Source organism: Aquila chrysaetos, chromosome 13, assembly GCF_900496995.4.
Source record: "Aquila chrysaetos chrysaetos chromosome 13, bAquChr1.4, whole genome shotgun sequence".
Classification (NCBI taxonomy): Eukaryota; Metazoa; Chordata; class Aves; order Accipitriformes; family Accipitridae; genus Aquila; species Aquila chrysaetos.
Window position 1 is genome coordinate 32,319,486 of NC_044016.1, and position 27,916 is coordinate 32,347,401.

The following is a 27,916-nucleotide window of genomic DNA, read 5'->3' on the forward strand; positions in this document are numbered from 1 at the left end:
GTGACAGGAAAACACCACCACTAGGGGAAAAAAGAAAAAAAAAAAGAGGATGAACGCCCATGTCACTGGTCTGCAAAATCCAATAGTGGAGGCTCAGAGTTCAGCCGCCCTGGGTGGCCGGAGGGACACCCGAGCCAGCCGGCCCGGCCTGTGGGAGGAGCTGAGAAAGGAGCCATCACATCGCTCTTGGCCAGCGTTCAGGGAGGCACCGACTGGCTCCAGAAGAAGTCATAGGCAAGTCTCTTCTGCTACAGTTCTGCAAACAGGCCTTTCACAGGGATAACGGGTCAGGTAAACAGAGGTAGAGTTGGTGGGCGCTAATACTCCTGAAAGACAAACTTCCTCAGAACCGGAGAAGAAACTTCTTTCATGTTTGTAGGCAATTTACCTTGGCTCGTGATGATTGCAAACCACAGAATAACTAAGGTTTGCACACCTGCGAAAGCGACACGAGATGTGCCCGCCCATCCATCCCGACACACGGCACCACGGCTGCCGTGGGACGCACGCACCGGACCTCTCCCCTCACAGCCAGAGCACTGTTTCCCCACGTGGAGGTGCAAGTAGACAAAACTACCTAAGAAACCAATTCCTCTTCCTGCACGGAGACGTTTTACACCAGGATTCCAGCTAAACACGGAAAGGACCGAACCACCGGATGGACACGGGCAATGGCTCAAAAGAACGGTGCAGCCTAAGAACGGATAAGTAAAGAAAGGGAAGAAACTGAGAGGGGGTTGAAGCAGCAGTGACAGCGAAACGGGCACGTAAACAGCACACAAGGGGAAAACAGTGGTCACCGTAAGCATTCCTTTACGTTAAAAACTGTATCTAACCATGTCTCTAACAGCTGCAAATGGTGGTAGTTCACACATCGAGGTTTGTGGCTACCAATACGGGAGTGACGGGAACGTGCAGGGGAAGTCGGGCGGTATGGGAACCGAGGGCTTGTTGATTTGTGCCAGCACGGCTGGAAGCCCGCAAACCCTGCTCAGTCCAGGGCCCGCAGGTTCTCAGCTGCTCAGAAAATCAAGTTCCCCTGATTTACGACCCAAGGACAGAGAGATGCTTTGGGGACCTTGTGGTCCTTTTAAATTCAGTTCCTACGACCAGCTCCAAGTCTTTTTTATAGCTGAGTCACCTGGTTTCGAAGTGTTGTTTCCAGCTCCTGGCAGGGCTGTCTTCCTGTCCCACGTCCTCCCCAGTCCCACCCTACTCACATGCGCACCCGCTGTCCCGCTCTTCCTCCATGCCGTCCCGCTCCTCGCCACTCTTCCCCTCTTTGTCTCTACCTCACTTCCTTCCATTTTGCCTCTCCACTGCCTTCGCCCTTGCCAACTAACCCTTTACTGTCACAGTCCGGACTTTCTGAGGTTTTGACAAGTTTCTTTTCCGAAATGGGAAGTGGTAAACCAACCTACTACCACACACAGCCTTCTGGTAAAAATCCTGTCATTTCACATCCCTCCCTTTCTACCACCTTCCCTGTGTTTGTCTTGGCTGCTCTTTTGCCTACTCTTAACTTGCAAACTCTTTGAGGGCAGTGCCAGAATCCGGTCCGTAGAATTCCACAAGGCACCTAATATGCTAAATATTATAAAAGGCCCTATTTTAATTTTCATGCTTTTTATTTTCAATAAACTCACTGAAAATCCAAGTAAGCAGGACTCTAAGTAGACAGACATACGTGTCCTGTCAACAGGAAGTTTCTCTTGCATAACTTCTCTGGCAGTTCTGGAAAGCTAAATGCGGTTGGGTTTATTTTCCTCACTGCAAATTAACAGTCAGGACAAAAGTGAACCCGTAAAGAAAAATCATTTCTGAGAAAAGAGATTCTAGAAAGGCAGATGATTTTTAGCACGCAGAGCTGACCTCGTGAAACATCTGCTATGACGTAGTCCTGTTCTGGCCGTAGACCAAGCGTATCAATAGCTCCACAGAGTAATGGGATAAGAAATGGGAAAATTGCCATTGCTTGTTTAGCAGCTTGTTTTGCTGATAAATGTCTGTCACTTTTCAAATAGCTACAGTGTAATTGTTTTTTGGGGAAAATATTTCCTTGAGCAGGAGGTTTGCAGGCCATTAGCTATTTCCCATATGTGCTGGTGTTTTAATACACCACACATACACTTTGCTCCCTATTAGAAATTATTCACAGCTTTTGATTATGGGCAGGCAGCCTGAAGTTTAGAAATCACATCTGTCATTAAAAAGTTTTCTCTTGCCTTACAGAAAATTTGAATCTCAAAATCATTAGAACCAGTATGTATTTTTTCAAAGAACCTCTACTTACAAAGATCGCCAGAAAAAAAGTACTCTTTTTAGACACCTGTCATCTTAAAATAATGAATGACTGTACAAAAGCAGGAGCTGTTTGACTAAAGCAGTGGCCACTGTGTGCTCGTTCCATGGCTAGAGGCAGAACATCCCTCGGCCAAGCACTGCCATGTGCTGGAGTTCATCTCATTCCTTTTCAAACTATGCCACGAAAATTTTTAAATTCCACCTGATAACTGCTAGGTCAGACAAGAGACAGACCTCTGTTTAGTATCACACAATACCTCTAATAATATCTGCTTTCGCTTCACACACAAACACTCAACAAGCAATTACTTGCAGTAAATTTAGCTGTGTCAAAAGACACAGAACTATACTCTTACCTGCATCAACTGAAATACTAGATGCATTCATTTGGGGGGGAACCATTCCTTATTAATAAGTATCCTTCTCCTTTCTTTCCCCTCCTCCCATCAGAAAAAAAGCAGAGAAAAAACAAGGAGATATGTAAAAATGCAGGTATCATTGCCGATTTATTCCAGCGATAAACTTGTTTTGTCATCTGAATGCATTGCATTTTTTTAATTCACGAGGATCACATGAAGTTTCTCTCCTAACTAGTTTTTCAACTTCACATAATAAAGTTAAGGGAGAAAGAGAAGAGAGATTCAAGATTAGAAAGTGCCCCTCGAAGTATGAATATAGGAATGGAACAAAACTTCCAAGTCAAGTCCTGCACAGTGGGAAACTCGCACCATTATTTACCGCTGGGACCGACAGGCAAAAGGACCAATGCACAGGCAGTGACTGTTTTTCAGAATTTATTGTAAAAAATAGCATTAAACAATAGGAAAAAAGCCACTCCTTGTTCAACCGACCACATATCGCTTTATGTGGAAACAATGGAAAAATGTGACAGAAATGTATTTACCCATTCCTATCCATATATCAGATTATCCCGGCTACTCAGGACATGCTCATGGGAAAAATATTGGCAGTATCACAGCATATGGAAGTGGAAATAAAAAACATGCAGTATTTTCAATTGCAGTTGGGAGGCCTATTTCCTGGAGTCTAAAGATCATGTTGTTTTATCTGTTTTCCTTTAGCATAATGAACATTATCAGACTTTCATAACTTCAGACACCGGCAGAAAGCCCTGATTTTTTGCCAATGGTGACATACCCACCTCAAAGATAAATGTGGAAGTCAGAATGTCTGCCTTACTTCTGTTTGCAGTTTCCTTTCCATAGGAACATGCAGATGATATAGTTCCTGCTAACAGATATTCAAAGCTTGGCTAGCCCTTTTTCACTTCTACCAGTTCAACCCCACTGGAGGTCCTCAGGGCAGCACAAACAACGGAGAACAGACTTCCAACACCACGCTGCATTTGTTTTGGCCAAAACCTGCTTATCCTAACACCAAATTATTCATGTTAAACACACTCGGTAGGTCTTCTGCTTTTGTCTACAAACAGAAAGATATCAGATTCTGCATTAAACTGCATTACAAAAAATGTAAACCAATACATTCCACAATTTTTTTTGGTGTGGATTTTCTAGCTCATGTCAGAACTGTGAAGTACCAGTGTTAACTTGAACAGAGCTCAATTTAAACAGGGCCCCAAAATAACAAGTGCACAGTAGTATTTACCTGGTGCAATTAGCTTCATTATCAATTGGCAAAAAAGTTGACTTAGCTTCAGTTTCATGCTCAAAAGCATGATCAGAGAAAACTTAAGTTACATGGCACCTTTGAGACCACCTCAGTTTCAAGTCAAGGGAAGAACTTACCTAAAACAATGCACTTATGTATGTGTATGACATGAGTATAGAACCCAAATACTCAGAAAATGGGTCAGCAGAAACCTATGGATAATGCTAAATAACCGTACCTAACCAATTTTTTTCCAGTGCTGTGCTTGCCGAAAACTGGTAACAGCAACCACAACAGTTTGAGGTGACTCACACAACTGACAGACACTGGTGTAGGATGCAGTGGAAATTTTGGTCATTCTGAAAGAAGATACAATGGAGCAATACAGGAAATTCCATACCGAGAGGACAAAGTCAAACATTTGTTCTCTTGCACATCATACAAAGTATTTCTGGTTACAAATTACCACTGCAAAACAATCTTCTCATAGATAAAACTAAAAATGTCTCTACCTAAAAAGTTTTGAGAAGGGTCAAAACCCCACAAACCATAACTAAAAATCTTTCTCTTAAGTCCTCTTCCCTTCCGAGTTGCAACAGTCTCCTTATTTTAAGAAAGGCCCTCCTCTTGGTCAATCAGTTCCGTTTTGGTGGAGAACACATCAGCCAGCATGTGCTTTGGGATTTCAGACCCCCGAACTTTTAACGTGTAACAGGCATTCTCTACTTTTGCCAGACTCTGTTTCAAGGTATACAGCTTCTTAGATACTTCGTAAGGTCCAGTGTTGCCAATGAAAGTAAAACCATCATAAATCTGACGTAAGAACTGGCTCAGTTCGAAAGGCGTGTCTATGTCACCATTTCCAACGCTGCTGATGCACAACCGCATCAGCTCTCCAGTTAGATCAGCCACTCCCAGCAGGTAATCTACAGGTGTTACCTTCAGGCTCCAAGTGTGTGGTTGTTTATCGTGGGAATTGGAGGTCTGAGGATAGAACAGAACAAAGTCCAGTAGAATGAACTATGAAAAACGGTTCAAATACACACTAACTTATCTAACATAACTGGTAATTAAAAACATTCTGGAAAATTAAATTGCATGGCTCTTCTACACAGTCTGATTTCAGAAGTACTAATCTCTTTCCAGCATACCAGAAGGTATGAAAGCATCATTTCGACTTGAGATGTGATTTCCATTCTAGCATGCATGATAAACATACCCTGCTTCTAGCATCTCTATGTGCAAACAGAATTATCATGTCTTTGTACCAACTTTTATTTGCAGTTGCTTTTTTTTTTTGCCTGACAGATCTCAGCCTAATAGATTTAAATTTTCCCTAAAAAGTCTGTCCAAAGCTACCAAAGCAATCAAGAATCAAAAAGAGTCTGCATTATGAAAACAAATCGTATCATTTTGTATTAGTATCTTGAATTTCAAAATATATTTTCTACAAGAAGCTGATAGGTAGAGTTCTCAGATCCATTTTATATCAACTGAACTCATAAAAATAGCTAAAAAAATACTTCATGAAGAAAACTCATCACAAAGTTACAAGTTTCCTCCTATATCCAAGTTTCTAATACTTTTTATTGCCAAAATACCGGTAATGTGAGAGACAACACAGGTTTCTGTTCCCTTGTTCCCATAACATGCTATCCACCCAAATTCACAAATCTGGTCAGAGGTGTGTATGCAGGAGTTAACAACTTCACAATTTGTTAAAACAAGTGTGCCACAATGGGTTTGCCTCTGGTAAGAACAAACAAACTTATGCTAAAAACTTGGCTTCTTTGCAAATACCTTACCAAGAGGATGAAGAAAGAATAAAAAGTGCTTTACAGCAGCATCTCTTCAACAGAAGCAGACTCAGGAATTCATCTGAAGCAGTAGTGCTGTGCATTACTGGACATTACTACAAAATCGCCTTTTGTCCCATCAACAATCAAACTGTAGCCAGTTTACTGTGGCTGGTGGCAGTAGTTTGTCCCTATGCAAATAGGTCTATGTAGCGCAGGGTAGGAGTATGGGCAAGTCAAGAAACAGCAGGTATGGTATTAGGGCTAAGGTATGATGGGACACAAGCTTGTCCTCTGAGGGGAAGCACCAAGATCAATCCCAGGAAAGTTACAAATGATCAAGCTAAGACATAGGCAGAGTGCATTTTAACAGAAGGTGAATACAGTACCTCCTGTGACTGGTTCAGTGCCAGCAGTAAGATTTCATTCATGGTGTTCATCCTGCCTTGGATTCATTTGTCTCCCCCAACTTTTGCTACATCACTGTACACCAGTAGGCCTTGCAGGCAGTCCCAGCCATTAAAAACCCCTCCTCTACATTTGTTTGCTAGTATTTCACTATCCTGGATCCTTCCCCCTACCAGAAGGAGTTCAGTTTGCTCTGAATAAAAAGAATGTGAAATATGTAAACTTGTATTCCACAGATTCGGTTTACCACTTGTCAGAATAAAAAGCATTTTTTGAACAAGTCAGTCAAAGCCCACATGTATATCTAATACCATACCACTAACTGGCCTTATTTAATCAGATTCCAAAAATGTAACTAAGCCTACTCATTGCATTTCCATCCCAGAAAGATGTTTGTCACATGAGAAAAGAAAAACTTTTACCATGTTTGTTGTTTCTTCTCTGTCTTCTGCTGTAAATATTAGTTGTTTGTTGATCTCTTCAACACTAATCAAAGATCGTGTTCTGATAAAATACTGAAATGAGACTGCCTCAACATATTCTTGAAGTCCTGCAAAAATAGCAGAAGAATTAACCTAATGATTCAAACTTTCCAGCAATGATCCATGCTCACAATTATTTATTTTTTTAGAAATCTTTTAAGTGAGACTATTTTAAGGTTACTAGCAAAAAGTGCAAACTAAGATAATCCTGAAATAACACTGAAACATAATCTAACAGGACGCTTTGAAGTATGAAAACCAGACCAAGAACACAGCAGATAAACATTTTCAAGTTCTTACTCCAACTGCGTTTTTCATTCAGAACCTTCTCTAACATCAGTATAAAGCATCATGTTACTCTCAGAAACACACTGAACAGCAGCTCCCCATCATGTCCCTCAGGGGTCTGTACTGGGACCAGTACTGTTTAATATCTTTATCAATGACGTAGACAGTGGGATCAAGTACACCCTCAGCAAATTTGCAGATGACACCAAGCTGAGTGGTGCAGTTGACATGCCTGAGGGACGGGATGCCATCCAGAAAGACCTGGACAAGCTTGAGAAGTGGGCCCACGTGAGCCTCATGACATGCGACAAGGCCAAGTGCAAGGTCTTGCACCTGGGTCAGGACAACCCCCAGTATCAGTACAGGCTGGGGGATGAAGGGATTGAGAGCAGCCCTGCGGAGAACGGCTTGGGGGTACTGGTGGATGAAAAGCCAGACATGAGCCAGCAATGTGCGTTTGCAGCCCAGAAGGCCAACCGTATCCTGGGCTGCATCAAAAGGAGGGTGGCCAGCAGGTCAAGGGAGAGGATTCTCCCCCTCTACTATGCTCTGCTGAGACCCCACCTGCAGTACTGCCTTCAGCTCTGGGGTCCTCAGCACAGGAAAGACATGGACCTCCTCCAGTGCGTCCAGAGGAGGGCCACAAAGATGATCAGGGGCTGGAGCACCTCTCCTGTGAGGACAGGCTGAGAGAGTTGGGCTTGTTCAGCCTGGAGAAGGCTCCAGGGAGACCTTATTGCGGTCTTTCAATATTTAAAGGAGGCTTATAAGAAAGATGGGGACAAACTTTTTAGTAGGACCTGTTGCAATAGGACAAGGCATAATGGTTTTAAACTAAAAGAGGGTAGATTTAGACTAGATGTAAGGAAGAAATTTTTTACAATGAGGGTGGTGAAACACTGGCACAGGCTGCCCAGAGAGGTAGTCAATGCCCCATCCCTGGAAACATTCAAGGTCAGGTTAGACGGGGCTCTGAGCAACCTGATCTAGTTGAAGATGTCCCTGCTCATTGCAGGGGGGTTGGACTAGATGACCTTTAAAGGTCCCTTCCAACCCAAACCATTCTATGATAAAGGAGCTTTTAAAATAAGGCATTTGTATGATACAGAGTTCAGATTACTATTTCACAAGTTCACAAAGACACAGGACACAATGAAGAGAAAAAGACTGCAAATAAATCAAAAGCAAGGTGGCTCTCCTACAAAAAAAAAAGAAGTTTCCTTTGTTTCATCTTATTAGCAACAGTAGATACTTCTTTAAGACTGAATTTCCCACTACTCTATTTTGTGGGAATTAGTGAACAGGGTCCTTAAAACATGCAGGTTAGGTGAAATTCACGTTCAGGACAAAGCATCTGCTGTTACAGATCACTCCAGTCCCATCCCGTCCCCCCCCCCCGCAAATCAACCAGAAAGGGCTGTGACGTCCAATAAGAGGAATATACTGAACAACAGCTCTGTCCAAAAGAACTTATATTCTAAAAACAAGGCATGCAGGAGGACAAAAGGAGGTGGCATGTTGGCAAGGAAATAAAAGACGGGATAACAAATGTAGCTTGTACCAGATTTGTATGCCACCTGCCGCCACCTGCCACAATTTCCTCTTGCTACCTACTTAGCAGATGGTGATTTTCTGTATGCATTATAGCAAAGGTGAGATCTAAAAAAGAGCTTGAATGTCCAGACAGTGATTTCACAGGTTCTGTCAGTTTTTCCTTATGTGCAGAGAGCAGATTTGAGGAAAGCATGTGGGAAAACTTCATAAGCAGAAAGTTGAAGTTGGCAGTGTCAGTGGAAAAAAAGCAGAAACAAACCTAGAACAAATAGCCATGGCAGGACCAAGCTAAAAAAAGTTTTGAAGACAAAATCAATGCATGTGTGTATCTGACCTATGGACAGAGAAAGCGCCAAAGGATGACATTAAAGGAAGAGACTGTAACATAACAGAGATGGCTCTAGCAGAACCATTCTGAGCCATTTTAAGGGGATGATTTCACTTCAAAGAGAAGCAAAGAGGTGACACTGCTGTATCACACTGCAAGGGGGCCAGGATTAGACAATAGTTTTGCCAGTGCGTAAAGTGAGAGAATGTGGAGGTACCCAAGGGTACCAGAAGTAGAATCCCGGTTCCATTAGAATAATCTTAAAATCCTCAACTGACCTCTTCAGGGCCAGGACCTCAGCCTACAGAGATATGCAGGAAGCGGCAAATTTAGACTTCATCTGGATCAAAGAAAAAGTCTAAATCAAAAAGAAGAGAACATAGATTTGAATAACAGATGAGAGTGGAAATACCCCCCCAAAAACTAGGAGTAACCTCAAGGGAAAATTCACTTGTAGAAGGCTTTCCACATTACAATCACAAAAGCGTGATGAGTGACCTACATTTTTTTTCCTTTTAAATATGTATTTGCAAGATCAGTGGAGGCAATTCAGAATGGCAATTCAACCTGCACCCTTTATGCTTCTGTACAGCAGCAGTGGGAAAGGCAGAAGAACCATGCAGCAACCAAAGCCACACTCAGCGCTGCTGTTCACAAATCAGAACACACACAGGGAGCTGCAAGGCCAATTAAATACAATAATTTCATCAACTGAATTCAGGTAAAGCATTCTGGGCACAAGCAATAGAAGAATACTAGATAAAAGCTACTCAGGATCTTCTAAGATAACTTCAGAAGTTGCAGAGAGGTAGATTTCATCACCCATTCTTTTCCTGACTTACCCTCTGATGTAACATGGCCAGTAATCCATTACGAAATTTGGGCTTTTTCTGTGGATAAGCTGTAAGCTACCAGATATAGCAGCACTCAACATGACAACATCTGTGAGAATCGTTCTCTGCTATCTGTGGAGAAGACTATCACATAGGAAGAATCAACTTGGCATTTTCTCCGAGTTCTCGGAGATCAAATCAGCTCTCAGACTTTCTGGTAAACAGTCTTCTTGATCAACCGTAACTTCCAGTTTCAGCTCACTCCACCTTACTACTTCTCCACACGTTTTGTCCTTTTCCAGGATAAGTGTTTAGCTCCTCAGTTCATTTATTTTTATGTATTTTTTTTTATATAGGCATACTTATATGTAGGTATACACACACACATTTTTGCTTCCTCTCATCCCACAATAGCTGACATGTTCCACTCTTCTCCTCGCTCCTTCTGTTTAACACCACCGTGCGAACGTTGCACAAACTGTCTGGTTTGTCATTTACTGTCACCCTTTCACAATTCAGGAATCTATCTCCCACTATTTACAAGTAAGCCTTACAAAACCTCATTTAAAGTTGTTACCATTACAAATAGACTGGTAACAAATCCTGGTAACAACTACTTTGCAAAAAATAGTAATGTTTGACTTTTTTTTTTCTTTTTAAAGTCCTTCTTCCAAAAGTGGCTACAACATGACACTTCAATGACCCAAGACCTTGAAATAAGGTGTTTCCATGTGCAGGTAGAAGGATGTTTAAACATGTTATGTTTTAGCTTAACGGTAGGACATCCGCTATTTTCAGCAAATAATCCCCAAGGTGAAAAACCCCATCCCATTTCATTACACCATCCAACAATACCTTTCCCCTTATGCTCTTGTTTTGGATTTATTCCAAAATTGGCTTATTTACAGACTGAGCTGCCAGTAATGGAATAGTTTGTAAGACTGCCTTTTATGTAATTTTTTTTTTCTAGTACACAGACAGAAAATCCCAATTAAAAGCACTGTATTATTTCTACTAGCACTTCTTCAAATTACCAAAGGTAACAAAATACTTAAGTATTTTGATATTTTATTACATTTACTCAATATAAATAGCTTGTACTAGTAACAAGTTACAGTGACCCAGTATAACAGCTTCCTCCTATATTTTGAAAATTTATTTTCTACATAAGAACTAGAAAGTTACACTGAGATATCTTCTGAGCACATATTATCTATAAAGGAGGAGATTTTGTGCCTGAAAGTTTGTGCACTTTTTTTTGCCAGCTGTATCAGCTGGTATTCAAGACATTTATCCTTATCTACACAGGCAAACTCTGAGAAAGAACTGTTAAGCAGTTTCTCTAAGAAACTTAGCAAGAAATCAGGTTTCTTCAAAAAACCAAGTCACTGGAGCACTCGATCCAAGTGTCAAAAGAATGCATAAGGGCTAGGAAAAGATAGTGCTATTTAAAAAATGAGTAAAGAATAGAAATTCCTTAATTGCAGGAGTCAGGTTAGGGTAAACAGAATCTAATTCCACCCGAGATGTACATGCATGCATGGACAGAAGTTTTAACCCAGAATGACAGATCAAACAAGAGGTGAAGGTTTCCTCCTAAAATTTTGTTTACTTCATTTCCTCCTTTAAATATCTGTTCAACAGTTAAAAAATGGGTTAAAATGGATTTCATGCCTCTCAGTTCTTAAGGTTAGCAATGCCAGTGCTCCCTGCCATCTTCCCGAATAAGCTTCTTCTCTCCCTATTTCTTCTCAAACTCATTTTCCTTCTATCCCTTTGTCCTCTTTCTTTCCTCTTACCCTGTATCTTTTTGTTCACAGAGCAGCCTGAGCTGATGGTTGGGACACAAGCAGATGACAGCCTGTCTTCTCTGACCCAGCTCCTCCCCTAAACTGTGCAGCAGCAATCACAGGCCAATAGCAGCCACTAGAAAGATGGTAGGAAAATACACACAGCAAGTTTCTTCCAGGATCACTATATGAAGGGTGGGGCACATTATTTACAGGGCGAGTCATGTGAAACTACCCACTTGCAAATTCATTACAAAATCAAAACAGCAGAGCCACAGCTGTATCTTAACATCATGTTTAGGCTGGCAAGTTACATCCTCATTAAAAAACAAAACAAAACAAACCCAAACAAACAAAAAAACACCAAAACCCACACAACCCAGAAAAAAAATGGAGTCATATTCTTGTGGAAATCCCAAACAGAGAAAAAACAAAGTTAAATTGGAGAATCCTTATTACTAAGCTCTGCCAAATATGGGGAGGATGGAGAACTGGTAAAATAAGCAAATAATTAACCAGGCACATCAACTGAAACAAGTACAAGCAATAAATTTAAAAGTATTAATACACAAATTAAACCATTTTGCTTCAGAGTCAGCATCCTATTGAGGTGAAACTGACAATTCACAGCTCAGTCTTTTCCATTGAAGTGCTTTCCAGACTTGGCAATGATTCCTTAGATTCACAGGTCTCTTTGCATGCACAAGTGATAAAAACTTAAGTAATAAAACCAAAACAGGCTGTGAAACAATCCAACTGCTTTGTTGATTGTAAGCGTGAAGTCAAAGGTTAATTTTATAACAGTACACTGAAAGAGCATAAAGCCAGCTATCCTCTGAGACTGGCATGCTCTGGACATCCTGTTGTGAAAATGGCTTAAAAGAATAATTCCACTCAGGGATGGATTTTATAAAATAGGACCAACTAACAAATACAAATAAAAGCACTAGAACAAATGTCCATAAAATCTTACAAATGTGGGGGGAAAAAAAAATAAATCTGTTTCTATTCACTGAGCAATACTTCAAAAGCTGCGTCATTATGGCAGGTAGGGCTACAAGGAGTCTGAATTTTTAAGGGAACCGGGGAGAGAAAAAACATAGCTAAGTCCACATCCTGCTAAGTCCACAAACTGCTCCATTTTATCAGTCCAGTTTTGAAATTATTTTAGTAATCAGTACAAACCCAGATGTGAATATTTGTCAGAAAAACTTATTTTAAATAACCTTGAACTGACTACTAATGGAATATAAATAATGTATATTACATCTAGCAGTGATTTGTCTAAACTGATTTACTGTTATATCAATAATTAAATTGATGCAAATTTCTCCTATTAAGTACTGAATGCTTTGTTGATTAGCCAATTGCTACTTGACACATCTATGATCACCAAGAAGTTCTGTTCCCTTCTAGCTGCATGTGTTGAAGTGATGTATTTCAGCTACTGAAGTGTTAATATTGTTTGCACTTTCATTTAAAGTTGAATACACACCAACTGTAGGGAAAACGTAATCCCAAGATTAGTCTGTTTTCCCAATAACTACAGAAACAAATACAGGTTCCCTATTTAATAGGCACAGGTGCCTGTGAGAGTTAAATTATTTCCCCAAACAGGCACAAAAACCCCGCAGAGAACTGCAAAGAGTATTTTAATCTCTCATTGCAGAGAACGGTTTAATCAAGCCTTTTTGTTATCGTTATTAGAAACACGTGTACATATGACAAATGCTAGGTTTTTTGCAGATGACTCATCATGGATGAGAAATTCACAAGCTTTCATTTTGCTCCTACTTGAAGACCTGAGGAATGCACTGTGGTTACTTTTGTAACCAAGTTTTTTGTTCTGAAGGGTTGGAGTTTTTTTGTTTAATTCCGCCTCCCCCAAATGTAGTAATTCTGAAGAGCAGCCAAAGTTCTACATGAGTTCTTAAAAAACAAACAAAAAAAGCCCAAACTATTCCTGTGACAAGTAGTCTTCCTGATCTTTTTAACTACCTCCAATTGCTTTGATAACTGATACATAGTTTTAAAAGTCATTCAGTTGGATGGCAAATTCTATACTACTAACAGCCCTGAGGGCAAGTGTTCAAGATACCAAGGAAGGGAAGCTCTGACTCAGTCAGGATGTTCAATGATCAAAGAAGGAAGAGCACCTAACACAACACAGCTTCTTCAGTTCAAACCCCAGTGAAAGTTCTCAAGGTGATGTTGTTTCCACGCAACAGCCCCAACTCACTACCATGTCAGAAGCACCAATGGTGCCCGTCTATCCTCATAAATACAGAATAGTAAAAAAGGTACATCACCACTCACCAACCCCTCTTTCTCACCACATGACTGCAAACCAAAAAACTAATCATGATGCGCTATACTAGTTGTTTCCTGGAATGGAGTTCCTCTATGACACATTCTCCTGTGTGATTTTAAACAAACAAACAAAAAAGGTTCATAGATCTTTCTTGGTCTTCTCTCATGTTCCACCTGCACTTGGTTCCTGTAAAGGCTGGAGAGCTCTGGTCTGTGAATGACTGATGTTAACAGCTGCAGGGTCAAAAAAAATTGCTGAGCCAGAGCACAAGGTCTCCTCCATTTGCTAGCTATAAACTGAATTAAAAGTCAAACAACATCACTAGTTTCAGATTGTCATGTAAATAACCGCAGTATTTGCCACTGCAGGACTTTTGGACAGTTAGGTCCTAAGTTAGAACTAGGAAAGGACAATCTTTATTTGGCCTGATCCACAGCACACATCTTTAAAAGACCGTATAGAGCTTCTCTTAGACTTACGCTGCCCTCAACAGCTCCTGCTGAATTTACAGCTTATGCTGAACTTAACGGCTCATTCAGGGATCAGCTTATAATCAATGCTCACATACTGCATGCCCTGTTTGGTCACGTCTGAATTCACATTCATTTTCCAGGGTTTGTTTTCAGTTTTTGTGTATGGACATACAAACCCTGCAGCAGAAAGTAAAAAAGTGAGAAGCTTTGCAGTTGCTGATTTTTCACTTTCCCTGGAAGAACCTAGGAAAAAGGCACGAACAAGAAATAATCAAAGGGTAGTAAAACACAACAAACTGAAGGTATCAAGTTTCAAATAAGCAACTTGCAGGGTGAAAAAAATCAGTTTGACAAACTTTGTTGGCATACTTGGTGATGTGAGAACATCAGAGAAACAGAGAAAATAACAAAACAGAGAAACAAATTAACAAAAGTAGATCTGATAAATATTAGCTTATTCACTGTGAATTCTGCTAATTTTCCAGTATAATCAGGAAACTTTGTTTCCATTTCTGGCCTTTTACCTCTCACCCACAACAGCAAAGACATTAACTTTAATTCTTCAGTTACATCCTGTTCCTGTGTTATTATGTTTTCCTACCATCTTGCAGAAACCTGATTGCTTCCTTCATGGATAGCTTTTCTTTCAAGTTTTAGGTGTATTCAAGCCTCTTCCTGGGTGAGACATTTACAATTCATGATATCTTCCTCATGCAGTAAAAAGCTTTTCCTTTGTATTGCCAACCTACAATTACAATTTTATTACAGTTTTTAAACTTTCTTAAGAAGAAAAAAATGTCCTATTTCTACTGTTCCTGATGCGCAGAATAGTTCTTTACGTTGCTATTATTTCAGAAATGCCTAGGTGTCTACAAATACAAAGGTAGCTAGCACAGCTCAGGTATGAGTTGTTCTTTCCATATTATGAATGAAAAAGTTATGAACAAAAAAACAGGTAACACAGAATTAATTACGTGGACAGTTCCTTTAGTGCATGTTCTAATCCAAATCCTTCATACAATACCAAAAAAATCCAGTATTACTTAAATAATCAGTAATCTAAATCTGGCCTGCTTGGATGGACCTCACTCAACTCCATAGCATTTCTTACAGCATCATGTCTGGTGGTCCTACATACTGCAGTTAAAAACCAGTATTTTAGCACCATTAAAAGTATTTCCTTTTCATCCACGCAGACTTAACTGACTTTGTCCAATCCAGCAATGCAGCTTGTTGCAGTACGATTACACACCTAAGTGACTCTAAACAGCATAAGGCAGGAGACAGAAATAAGTTCCATTATATCATTCTCTCAGAACACAAATAGTGCCTGCACAAGATAAATTATGCGTTAGACTGCGTCAATGCTGAACTTTTACACAGAATTTCCCACACCACCATCAGCAGAAGCAGTCACAGAGCAATAGTTTTGACAAGGTGCTGACATTTTACAGCCTCGTCATCTAATCCTATTGAGAGCAAGTGCAGACATGATAAAGAGCTAATGAGCTTCTCTGTGCACACCACTCCACTCACCACTGCTGCTAGCAGAAGCACACTGCAAAGAGGAAGGTCAGCCAACAACGCTCTAGTTGCATCCATCATCATCGCTCTACGCCACACTACTGAAGAAGGGCCAGAAGAATTATGGGCTCCTCATTCCATATTTTGTCTTATGTACGGCTATCAGCTGTGAAGATAATACCACACCTATACTGGCTCCTAGCAGAATCTAATGACCTCATTCTAAAAACATCAACACGTAGTTAAAACTATCACTCCAAGAGGTTTTTCAGTCAAGCTGCCCTACAGAAAATAATTTAACACCTCAAAAGCCTTACAATTCTCTCACACGCTCTTATTGTTAAGGGACAAAAAATTGAGTAAGTCTTCAAATAGCTAGGTATTTCATTTAACAAAATCACATTAAAAAGGTCATCAATTCAATCCCACACAATGCCAACCTATCGAGCAACTCAGTTTCCCTCTGCATTACACAAGTTTTGCATTTATGCAGAGTACATTTCGAACATGCTTAGAATAATTCCATAAATCCTAACGTGTTGCAGAGCACCCTCTTTCTTGTCTTTAAGGCTTGTACAGGTCTTTCTTGTATACTATTGAAATTGTCTTTAGTATTTTAGAGTTAAATATATATATATAAATACCCAAACACACATATATACACACAGAAAGTCCTGAAAAATTTCTTCCTCCCCTTCATAAATTCATACAATCTTTTTCAGTCCTTTTCTTGCACAGTGTCTCACAATTATTTTAAAGAAACAGTACACATTTCCTCACAGGATATATAAGGTATACACTGCAAAGTGGGGCAAAGGAGCAGGAATTCTATATTACAAATAGTAAAGCTTTAAAAATATCAACAAAGCAGAACATTCTAACATAACAAATGAAGACCTCTACATTAAAAAAAGACTTCATTATTTCAGTATCTCTCTGTTTGCTTATTTAATTATCCCCTGGGACAATCTGTACTGTTAAGAAACGTGTAGAAAACAGTCATCAGTTTTTGTTGTTGTTCAATTAGTGCTATACTCAGTGCTTGAGCTCATGCAAGTGTCCTTTGGGGAAACGTCCTGCGTGCCATTAGCACTATTCTTAATGAGGGAAAGCATGAAACTCCTTTAGTGCTCTGCCAGAATTGTTTTATCTTCAAGTCAAAAGAACAACTGCTTGGAGTAACCCCAAAAAAAGCATCTAACAATTACAAGTGGCAAACAATATTCCCAAGCATTATACTCATAGCACTCTTCTATTTATAGGCTAACAGTTATTATACTGAATAAAATATGTATTAGGCAGCTTTATTATGCAGACAGTCATGATTCCCCAGTTAAGGCTGCTACGAAGGTTTCCATTATAAGCCCAGTTTTGATCCCTTCTACTTTTTCTGTGAGAGGTAGGGTGGGGAACAGGAGGATGTTTCATGTTTGGTTTCAAGACAAAGGAGAATATTTTTAGGAAGTTTGAGGTTAATTGGACACGCTGCTTTTGAGATACGGGACAGAGGCGTTTCTTTATTCTTTTTTGAAGAAAAAAGCAGTTTAATGGTAATGTTTTTGTTCATAAAAAGCTTTTTAACTAGTTCTCCAGAATTTCTTTAAAATACAAAATCAGAACTGAAAATTACATGAAAGGAAGGTCAAGACTTACAGCTCTAGGAAATACTTAAAGACAAAAGATTTAGCACTTTTCCTAGCCACATTTATTTTCAAAAAGGCATGCAAGCTGTTTCCACTTTGAAAAAAAGCAAAGCAACAATTAAAGAACACTAGACTTAAAAATAAAAATAAAAGCAACATTCTTAACTCTTAGCACTGTTTCCCTCCCAATTACAGTTCTTCATAAACAGCAGGAGGCAGGGGGAATGAAGCATTCCCTCTCACACTTGCTCTTTATCTAACTGTCCCCTCATTCTTCATGTCTCCAGGTTTTCTATCTCAGCTTCATAATCCTAGCATCAAGCATCTTCACATCTCTGACACCTCCTTAATCCTAGCTTCAGCACGATCAAGATCTACAAGTCTTTAAGCCTGCATATTCCTTTTTTTGCCATCCCAATGACTAACTGGAGAGTGGAGGATTTAATGAACAAGGTAAGAGTAAAGCTCTGGCTAAAAGTCTGCATTTCATACGTGTCATACAAATGAGCTCATTTAAACAATGCCTAAAAGCATTCCCTGTCTTCTCAGTGACATATTCTAACATGCACCCTTACAAAACATGCACAGTGGACACCAGCTGGCACAAACTCCCCTCACAGAGAAGCATCATGTAGAAGAGCTAGAATTTAAGTAGACGCTGTGGATGACCTACAGAAATGGAATGAAGGCAACTTATTTCAGTTGGATTTTATATATAGTCTTCTTAATGAGGCAAGAACTGCCTAATTACAGAAACTGTTCTAACGGTTTCCCAGTCCTAACTCCAGATATGCAGTGGGAGGCTGTGTGTTTCTGTCTTTTAGTTCTGTCCACAAAACCATGAAGTTCAGGCATTTCAGAGACTGCACACCTGATTGCTGGAAAGATGGACAGCAGAGTCTACTTCTTCTCCCCCCAATTATTTAGTGTACTAATACCTCTTTGCCATCCTTTCTTTTTACCTAGAGAGGTCAGTAAGATTCATTCTCTTAAGTTGTCTCAAGACTGTAGTAAGAAAATTCCTTAATTCCAGGACAATTCACCCAAGTCCCATGTAAGTGTTAGGGATCTGCTTTTGCATATATAACTGTGTGCAGTTCTGGGCACCACAATTTAAGAAGGATGTCAACGTCCTTGAATGCATCCAGAGGAGGGCAACAAAGCTGGTGATGGGGCTGGAAAGAATGTCCTATGAGGAGGGCTAAGGACTTTGAGCTTGTCTAGTTTGGAGAAAAGGAGGCTGAGGGGTGACCTCATGGCTCTCTACAGCTTCCTGAGGAGAGGACGTGGAGAGGGAAGTGCTGAGCTCTTCTCCCTGGGATCCAGCGATAGGACGCGTGGGAATGGTTCAAAGCTGCGCCAAGGGAGGTTCAGACTGGACATTAGGAAGCATTTCTTTACCAAGAGGTTAGTCAAACACTGGAACAGCTTACTAGAGAGGCGGTCAATGCCCCAAGCCTGTCAGTGTTTAAGAGGCATTTAGGCAATGCTCTTAACAACACGCTTTAACTTTTGGTCAGCCCTGAAGTGGTCAGGCAGTTGGACTCAGATGATCTTGTACATCCCTTCCAACTGAAATATTCTATGCTATTCTAAAAGCTTTGCAGCTGTGGACACGTTTGAGTCATCATACACATGCAGCAGGCCTCTAACTTCCTCTACTAGAGGTCTAATTTGGCCTGCTCTACAACGAACAAATACATCTTAGTCATTTTAAGAGGCTGAGATTTAAAACACTGGGGAAAAGTTTTAGAAATGCCGACTTGTTTCTGATAGCATATTTTCAGTTGTTTTCTAAAGAGTTTATTCAGGTCCATTTTGATATTAACAGATATCTTTATGCAAGTCAGAAATTGATTATGCAGGAGTATCAACATAGCTGACTGTATGTGAGTATTTACCAAATATACAAAGCAAACCTGAAATTAATTTTTTGCATTAATTTCTTTTATTTCAGGTTGCTATGGCTAGCTTAAGTTTACATATCTTTCATATAAAAAAATCTAACTTTTCAGGTTGGAAAATATGTATTTTTTAAAAACCAAAACCAGTAATATTTTTTTACTCAGAAGAGAGAATCTGGAAGTAGAAACCTAGCGTCAGGTTTGCTCACTTGCTTTGTAAGACATGGGTACACACAGAACTTACCACATTATAAGTTTCCGTATGTCTGCTATGTAGGCGTACTGTATTATGTCTGAGGTGAATGCAAGCTAATTCCAGGCAAGCTGCCCCTCAGTAAAAATAGAGGTAGGTATGCCTCTTTGAAATTACCCACACAAAGCCAGATACTAAGAAAATGGAGACAAATCAGGTGAAGCAGCTGATGCAGGTTAACTGGTTACTCCATAACAATTTTACTCACATGGCAAGGCTGATAGCTTTTATCATGAGGTCTCCAAAATTGACGAGGTAGCAGACCTCAAATGCTGTCGTTCTATAGATAGCATTCTATGACTTACACAGGACTACAAACTTCAGGGGTTATTCAGACAAGGTTTACAAGTCTCAATGAAGCTTTCATAAATCTTTGTTCATAAAACTGAATGCAAGGATTTTCAGCTTTTTTAAGCAGTAGTTAAAATTAAAATCTAAACACATTTTCAGCATGTCAAGATACTCTGACTAGTATTGTTCACAGTTAGAGGTCATCTGCAGTGTCAGAGTTTTGAATTATCTCTTTCTTTTCATTGCCTCATTACAGTATGAAGCTATAAACAGCAGCAAGACGCACACAGATTAATTGGCTCTTTAAGAATAACTACTTATATTTAATTGGAACAACCCAATGCACCACAGGTAAGAGGACTGTGGAATTGAATTAGAGCCATTGAAGATTAGCAAGGCAAGCTCCTTCTGGTTCAAAAGTGCCAAACTGAGCTTTCACTGAAGAGCTGGCTCACTCTTAACAAGCTTAAGTTAAATCATTCAGGGCAAAACTTCAGCTCTCCTCAGCTGATGAAGTCTTACCTGAACAAGGAAAGATATACAGGATTACAGGGTTCCAATGTGTTTAAAACAAGATTGATAAACACAAGACACTTTTATGCCATGACCAAGATGTCAAAGAAGCAGTTACATATTTTACTCATGTGTTGCCACAAACAAGGTGTAACAATTTTAGGTAAGATTCAGATTGTCAGCAAAGATTCAGCAAAGAAATACGATTTGACAGCAAGAGTCATGAAAGCACTGGGACTTAGTATCTCAAGGATGTTAGTAAAGACTGCTATTTACAGAAAGGAGCAGAAAAAGATCCAATTGAAACAGATATAAATGCTGATTTAATGCTTGTAACACAGAGGCAGAAGCACATTCTGAGTCTTTGGAAGAAAGAAAATGCTAATCTAAGGGTTTTAATTTATTAACTTTATCAACTCAAAATGGGATCATTTCACAAGACAGTCACTCCATCTCTCCTCCCAGAAATTATAACCCTTCAGGTGGAGTAAATGAGCGTGTTGCACATACTCCTCTCAGTCACAGAAGACTAGTCAGTACATTTGTTAGACTACTCCCAACTTCAGTTTAGGTCAGGGTCCAAATTCTTCCAGTTGTAAATTTAAATCTTTGTTTAACTGCAATGATAAGAATACTGTAGGGCAATAGCCCCTCTAATACCAGAGCTAACTTTGCCAACAACAAAGATTAATCTGAGTCCTGATTTATAACAATAGAAATATGACAAAATTCAGACCTGCAGCATGAAGAGGAACCACTGCTACATAAAGACAAACTGAGCTTAGTGCAAAACAGCATACTTTCCCTATTTTAAAATAATTTACCTGGAGATATAGCTCTGTGGAACTGATACATGTCTTCTCCAATCAGTTCTTGTGCAACCTGCTTAATCTTCCGTCGGACAGCATCTAGCTTGACTTCAGATTCATTTAGTATTTCGTCCCCATTGGGAGCACTGCAATCATAAAACAGAAACTGAAAGAGCAGCTTTCAGAACATGAGCAAACAATTCAAAAAACATTACACATTTTCTTTTACTAACCGATATATTTTCAATGGCTTCAGGAAAAAGCAAAGATGATACTGGAATGAGAAACAGTTTAACTTTCATTGACACCTACTGTAGATTCTGAAATTCTGTAGATTCTTATCATGAAAATAATCAACCGGCCAAACACAGTTCTGGTAGCATGATGTTTATGCCAGACTAGAATTTTAATTATTGCTTAAGTAAGAACAATGAGAAACACATGCAAAGGCTTCAAAAAAAGTATTCTGGAAAACTAGCAGTATTTACAGAAGTCCTTCAACTTCTTAAAAAAAAAAAAAAAAAAAAATCAATATTTTGCAATACATTACAGTATTGCAAAATACAATACATGATCTACTTCTATGTGTGATTTTTTTTTTTAGGAAGTAATTATGCTATTCAGGAACAGCTGAAATATCTGATTCACAACCACAATATATACTTGGCATTTAAAGTTTAGTTTATCTAATTTCCTTCAAACTTCCCCCTCCCCCACCCCCAAATAATCTATATGCTGTATTAGTTTACAGTCTATTTAAGGAACTACTGATAGGCTGGTCTTGAGAAAACATTTAAAAGCAAACAGATTTCTGAAAGTAAAGCCACAATAATAGTGAAAAAGCAAAGGAGAAGGAAATAAAAATACAGCATGGAAAGCTTCCACTCTCACAAAAACAGGAATGTCTTACAAAACAGGAATCTAAAAATTCGGAGTAAAGAGGAGTTTTTTGTTGTTCTTTCCTCTACCAGTTCCCGGCTATCTAGCCCCTGCAGTGGGAGTAGCTATTTACAGTCAAGGCTGTAGCGGTTACTAGAATTATCACAATGCCTCTCTGCAGAAGACGACCAAGTTAAAAAGAGCAACTTCATAATTCCTATTTATAACTGTTACTGTGGTAACTACAAATAGTTACTACTACAGCAGAAATGCACTGATAAGTAACAAAAAATAAATTAAATTAAAAATAAAAAGAACAGAGAGGTCTTATAACCATAACACACAAGACCACTGTTTGACACGTACAGTAGACATTTTATACAACAGGCTATGCAAAGCTTCAAATTTTCCCGTTATTCTTCTAGTTCAACTGTGGCTTCCAAACATTGCTTGAAGACTCATAAGAACACAAAACATGTAGAAGCTCAAAAGTTCACACAAAAGCCTCTTAGGTTGCAGTATGTATTGAAGCAAACAGAACCCAGGCCACCTCCTCTTTGCATTGATGACCTAGGGTAGGGCTGTAAAAACCAAAATGGTGAAGTAACTGCAGAGGCAACTAACCTGAAGGAAGGGTGCATGCTCTTCTCTCCCAGCTTGCTGAAAGCTGGAAAACTCTCATCTGCTGTTATACTCTACTACTCTGATCCTGTTTAATACATCAGTAAAACCAACTGAGAAACCTGAACCAGCACCTTTTAATTCTCTAACTCGAGTGTGCATTCATTAGCTCACATCCACCCTAAAGGATGTTTATGCAAAGTTAATTAAATTCCTCTCAACAGAACATTGCAGCTATTAATCACAAATACAGGGAACACTGCAAGGCAGCTTCTAGGTTTCTATGAACACTTCCACGCTCAATGTGACTCACCTGGTAAACCTGTGGAGCAGAAATATTGTTCTTTTGCTTTCGATAGTTATATCACGACTGAGCTTCACAAGCCGTTCATATTTATCATGCCTGGTGTCAAGCTCCAGCTGAAACGCTGCAGAGTCAATCATTACAATAACAAGCATGGTCATCACATGTACAGAGCGTAGGGGAAGAGCAGAGAGCCTGTGCTACAGTAACTGCTTATGGGCCCCAGCCCCACCAGCCTTTTCCCTGGGGTGCCTTTTCCCAAGGTGGGCCCTGCATGGGGCACGGTTGCGGAGGCCACCACTGCCTACCACCTGCCAGAGCTGCAAAATTCATCATTAATACTACTTTTGTTTATTGAGTCAGGTTTAAATATAGATCAACCCTGATGATGCTTTAAGGCAGTCCAAACAATTTTAAGGTAAAATACATGTTTTAACCAGTAAAATCTATTCTGCAATACCGCTGTTCAGGAAGCTGACTTATAATTTCACACAAATTCAGCAAGATAAATTAAAAAAATAAAACCCTACAATCATTAGTAAGTAAGATTCACCAGTCTCTGAAACAAAACAAACAAAATTGACTAAGGCACATCTACTGTTAAAAATGCAACATTTAGCAAAAAGAACGGTTGCATTTCACATCCCAACTAGACTTGGCCGAACGTCAAGTATTTTAATATCCCTAAGAACTAGAAGTACTAAAGCAAAGTGAGATCAATTACTTAAAATAAGATTTCTGACCTACTGATGTAAATTGTCTTTGTTTAACTACAATGAACACAAAGAAGAGAGGATGTGTATCCGGTTATCACAGTCAAACATTATGAATGTTTCACAGATACCATTAACATTTTATAGACCATTATTCCACTAAATAAACCATTAATAGGTACTTATAAGAAATCTAACACATTTCCTGCATAACTGTCTGAGGTGTTAAAGTGTCCGTGTGAGAAGATGGTGAAAATAAGCTAAGAGGCTACAGTTTTAAAGGGTCTGAGAAGTGAATATCCTTTAGAAAAGCATAGCAGAAAGGTCAGATGAAGCTACAAAAATAACTGTATTTCTCATCACCTTGATAAAAACTTGGTTGCTCCTATTTTGTTCTGTTTTCCCCAATCTTCTTCTGAAACTCAAAGATAAGTCACAAATGCTCCTACTCATCTTTTAAATCTTTCATATGTCCGATCGGTGTGTCTCTTCCAAATTTTGAGAGTCAAGTCCACCACTGAATTTTCATCAAGAAGACATTTTCCCTCAGATCATAGCGCCAGGAACTTGAGGGAGGCTGACTGGTACCTTCCTTCGTAGGATGCCATATATGACATTTCCAATGACCATTTACAAATTTCATCTACCAGGAAATTCACTATTCGGAAGATATTAGCAATGCCCCAAATCTCCTCCGGACGGTTGTGGCTTTTAGACTTTTACGTTAGATTTTAGACCTGTTAGGGACTACTGAGAAGTGTTTTGTGACCTGAAGTAAAACATGGACAAATACAGTAATCTTTAGCCTAGAAGGATGCAAGAAAACCTACTGTACTGTTGCCTAAAATTGCAAAGGATTAGAACTCAGGGGATTCTCCAGGCTAACGCATCGAGACCACACAGCCATTTCCTCCACACATTCCACGTTAATGTCCAATCTATCACTGAAAGCAAAGACTCAAACTATTGATTTTGGTGGTGTAGAATCAGACCATTAATAATGACACTTAATAAATCTCAACCTTACAAACCAAGATACTACCCACACTCTGTATCACTGAGCTGTCATATTTAAAATGTATTAAGCAAAAAAAGGTGTAACTGAATACTCCTTGGTTTTTGATTAATTATTATTATAGAAGACAATTTCTCATCAATTTTTTAGAAATCTTTGGTGTCAACCAGATAACGATGTCAATTCAAGTACAACATTCTTCCAAAAGACATGAAAAAGAGCAAAATGTGTACAGCCGTTTAATTTCACACATAAAGTTGTTTGGATACAGGCAACATACACAGAAACAGCGCACCACTCCGTTTCACCTTACACAGCTTGCTCAGTTATAAGCTACCCGGAGCACACCTTTTCTTAATGCTTGTGTCTGACATGGGAGACAAACACCACCAGTGTCTCCATCTGGGGCTTATAAGCACTAGTGCAGCACAAAGAGGGAATCTTCAATAAACCATGTCGCTTACATCCTTTCTGAAATTAACCAAACACTGCTGACTGGATCTCATGGGAAAGGAGGGAAACAAGTGTTGTTTTGAATTTGAATTAATGGCAACCTTACCATAAACTGATATGCTTAAGGGTGAAAAATTAAAGTTGAAAGTACAGCTGCACTACTCCTGTCACAGCTTCTCATTTCTGAAGCTCAACTTTGCCTTGTTAGGGCTTGTCTAATGAAAAAGTTCAACTAAATTTACTAAAGTTTAAATCTGGTTTTGTGCAAAATCCTATAAAAACAATCTGGTTGGAGAGAAGTTTACACTTGCTTATTTAAAGAAACAAAAATATAAGCTAATTTTAAAAAAGCACTGAAACTGAAATAAGTGTCTACATACAGGCCTATATTAGTTAGCTAAACTCTTATTTTTAAAAAGTGCATGTATAAGCAGCTACCAACTCACAAATCAATGCATCCAGATTTACACTGAAATAGCTTAGTCATCTATGCACCAGAGCTAAGGTCAACAGCTAAGAGCCTTCTCAGTCTCCCCAAAGGTAGCCATCTCCTCCTCTTATCCCCATGGCTCAGATTCTGCATTACACCTCTGAAGATCTTGCAGTTTTCTGCCACCAAAGGGCTTGCTCACCTTTTGTCTGGCTGAACACTTAGGCAGTTTGCTTCGCATCAGGTTCAGCACAAGCAGGGTGGGGACGGAAAACAGCAGGTAGGATGAAGAAGGAAGCAAGTCATGAGTCAGGTGGAGCTATGTGAAATCCCACTCTCAGGACTTTATTGCACAGAAAGCAAAACACCAGGCTCTAAATGTATGAAGCATGAGTCCAACTAGTTTCAAGTTTCTCCCCCAGAGAAAGCTGTTTTAGTCCATCACTAAATACTAGTAATTTCCTAGCAATTTCTACACTACATGTTTTCATAATCTGGCTTTCCAAATGCTTACTTACATTTAAAAGACGTCATCAAAGCTGAAGATGGATTAACATTCTCTTTTTCCTCTCTTCTTTGACCATGTGGAAAATTGTCATGCTTCCGTTTTCTGAACCCACCCGATCCTATTAATAGAAGATACACATGAAAAAATACATTTCAAAATAAAGTAGTTTTGCCAGATCATGAGCAGCGTCAGGATGCTGTCTTCAGAGCATTCTTGACTGTAGCCATATTTTACAGGATAGAGTAAGGTAACTGGATGCAACTTATTACCAGCTGACATCATCTTCATGTTAGCATGCCACTTTTTCCACCACATTCCTAGTGAAAATTAGAAAAAAATCCTAGAAAAAAATTTCAATGGATGAGTGTGGTAGGAACCTAAGTCCTTTTTTTTTTTTTTTCTTGTAAGGTTTTATTTATGTATCCTTTCTGTAAGGGAATGGCTGCGTGGAAATTCTTGTGTGAGCAATGGCCTACAGGATTAGACCTTCCTCCCCCCCTCCTTTTTTTTTTTAAATTATTTTAAATATTCAGCTTGACAGGAGTCATTAAAACTACAAGTTTTTCATTACTGTAATTATTTGTCATGGGTCTTCAGTAATCAGAAAAAGAAGCAAGGCATAATTTAAGTAGACTACCATTATCCAGGTATGCAGGTTTAGCTCCTGCAGCATAGCATCTTAGGTCCTTACACTCTGCCCATTAACCAGTTTCTTTTTTCACCCAATATAGCTGTTGCCTTCAACTGGCCTTATATGTCTCTTCCTTAGCCTCCCTTTTCAAACCCTCACCCAGAACTTATCTCTCTTGGACTGTGTTTTACTACTGATTTACACTTTGTACTGTTTCTTCCTTTTGTCCTTCCTTCACCTAGGACTGACTCATTGTGTCATTCATGTTTTAACCATTCCTCCCTCTCACTACCTCCTTTTTGTAACAGCTGTACATTTTGTGTTCCTAACAGAGGCCAAAATTTGGCACACTCTTACATACAAGCATACATTTTTGAATATGTGGACTTCTCTCAATTTCCTTCAAAGAAGAACAATAGGAAGCTACTTAAAAGTTACAGAAGAACACTGGATTTTAAAATGTTTCCGTTTAATTGTTTATTATCCCAAACCAAAACCAGAAGTGGGCGTAGTTACTTTCTAAAAGAGGAAACTGAAAATCATTTTTTTCTTCTTTTCTGTTAGGACACGAGTTCAGGGTTTTGTTTTTCCTGTAGCAGCTGAAAACATTACAAACACAACCCCTGAAATAGTGCAGAGAATTAAACTCTCTACAATATTCCAAAAGTTGGGAACACTATAACGACCTACCGGAAAAAACAGGCCCTCCTGAAGTGGGGGGGAGGGGGGGCGTAGAGAGAGAATTATAGAGAAAAAAGGTTCCACTGAATAACCAACAATTTGAATCCCAGATGACCACAGACTGCAATAACAGTAACTTAGCCTTAATTTTAAATAAAAATAAAAAAGCCAGCTTCCTTGTCGTAGAGCCGACTTTCTGGCTGAAGGGAGGTCTGTGTGACAGCCTAGGCTAAACCCCCCGACCCACAGGCCTCAAAGCAAGTGCTGCGTTATTGAAAGTTGAGTTTTACCCCTACGAGCCCTTTACAGGCCTAACACACACTCAGCGTTTGGCTGCAGCAACTCCTTTTTTTACCACCAAGGACGAAGATTTCTAAAACTACATTCACAGACATATCTGTAAAGCCCAAAGGAGAGGAGGTACGCGCCCCGCCACCGTCACCATCACCTTCCTTGCCGCTCATCTCGGTGCCGCCGCCGAGCCAGGCCGCGTCCCCCCGGCAACCCGCTCCCGAGGCCCACCCGCCCCCGCCCCAACGGCGCCG

The 27,916-nt window shown here is 39.6% G+C and overlaps 1 protein-coding gene across 2 annotated transcripts; it reads right to left on the bottom strand.

Moving 5' to 3' along the window:
- Positions 1 to 3,085: 3,085 nt before the first annotated feature.
- Positions 3,086 to 27,916, bottom strand: TSNAX (translin associated factor X). 2 transcript variants are annotated; one of them, XM_030035248.2, is made up of 6 exons: positions 27,820 to 27,916; positions 26,070 to 26,177; positions 22,950 to 23,064; positions 21,152 to 21,282; positions 6,563 to 6,690; positions 3,086 to 4,920 (listed from the first exon to the last, which is right to left on the bottom strand). In XM_030035248.2, exons 1-6 carry the CDS (start codon positions 27,833 to 27,835, stop codon positions 4,546 to 4,548), a joined length of 873 nt encoding a protein of 290 aa, XP_029891108.1. In that variant the 5' UTR covers positions 27,836 to 27,916; the 3' UTR covers positions 3,086 to 4,545. The 2 variants fall into 2 exon arrangements, with proteins under 2 accessions (XP_029891108.1, XP_040984311.1); XM_041128377.1 differs by lacking the exon at positions 27,820 to 27,916 and adding an exon at positions 27,727 to 27,802.

Excerpts from the sequence above, each read along its gene's own strand:
- TSNAX (XM_041128377.1), bottom strand. The coding sequence starts at position 27,766 with ATGTCTGTGAATGTAGTTTTAGAAATCTTCGTCCTTGGTG. Across the intron at positions 21,283-22,949 it reads CTGCTCCACAGGTTTACCAG|TGCTCCCAATGGGGACGAAA; the intron begins GTGAGTCACATT and ends TTATGATTGCAG. Across the intron at positions 4,921-6,562 it reads GAGAAGAAACAACAAACATG|ACCTCCAATTCCCACGATAA; the intron begins GTAAAAGTTTTT and ends TTCTATCCTCAG.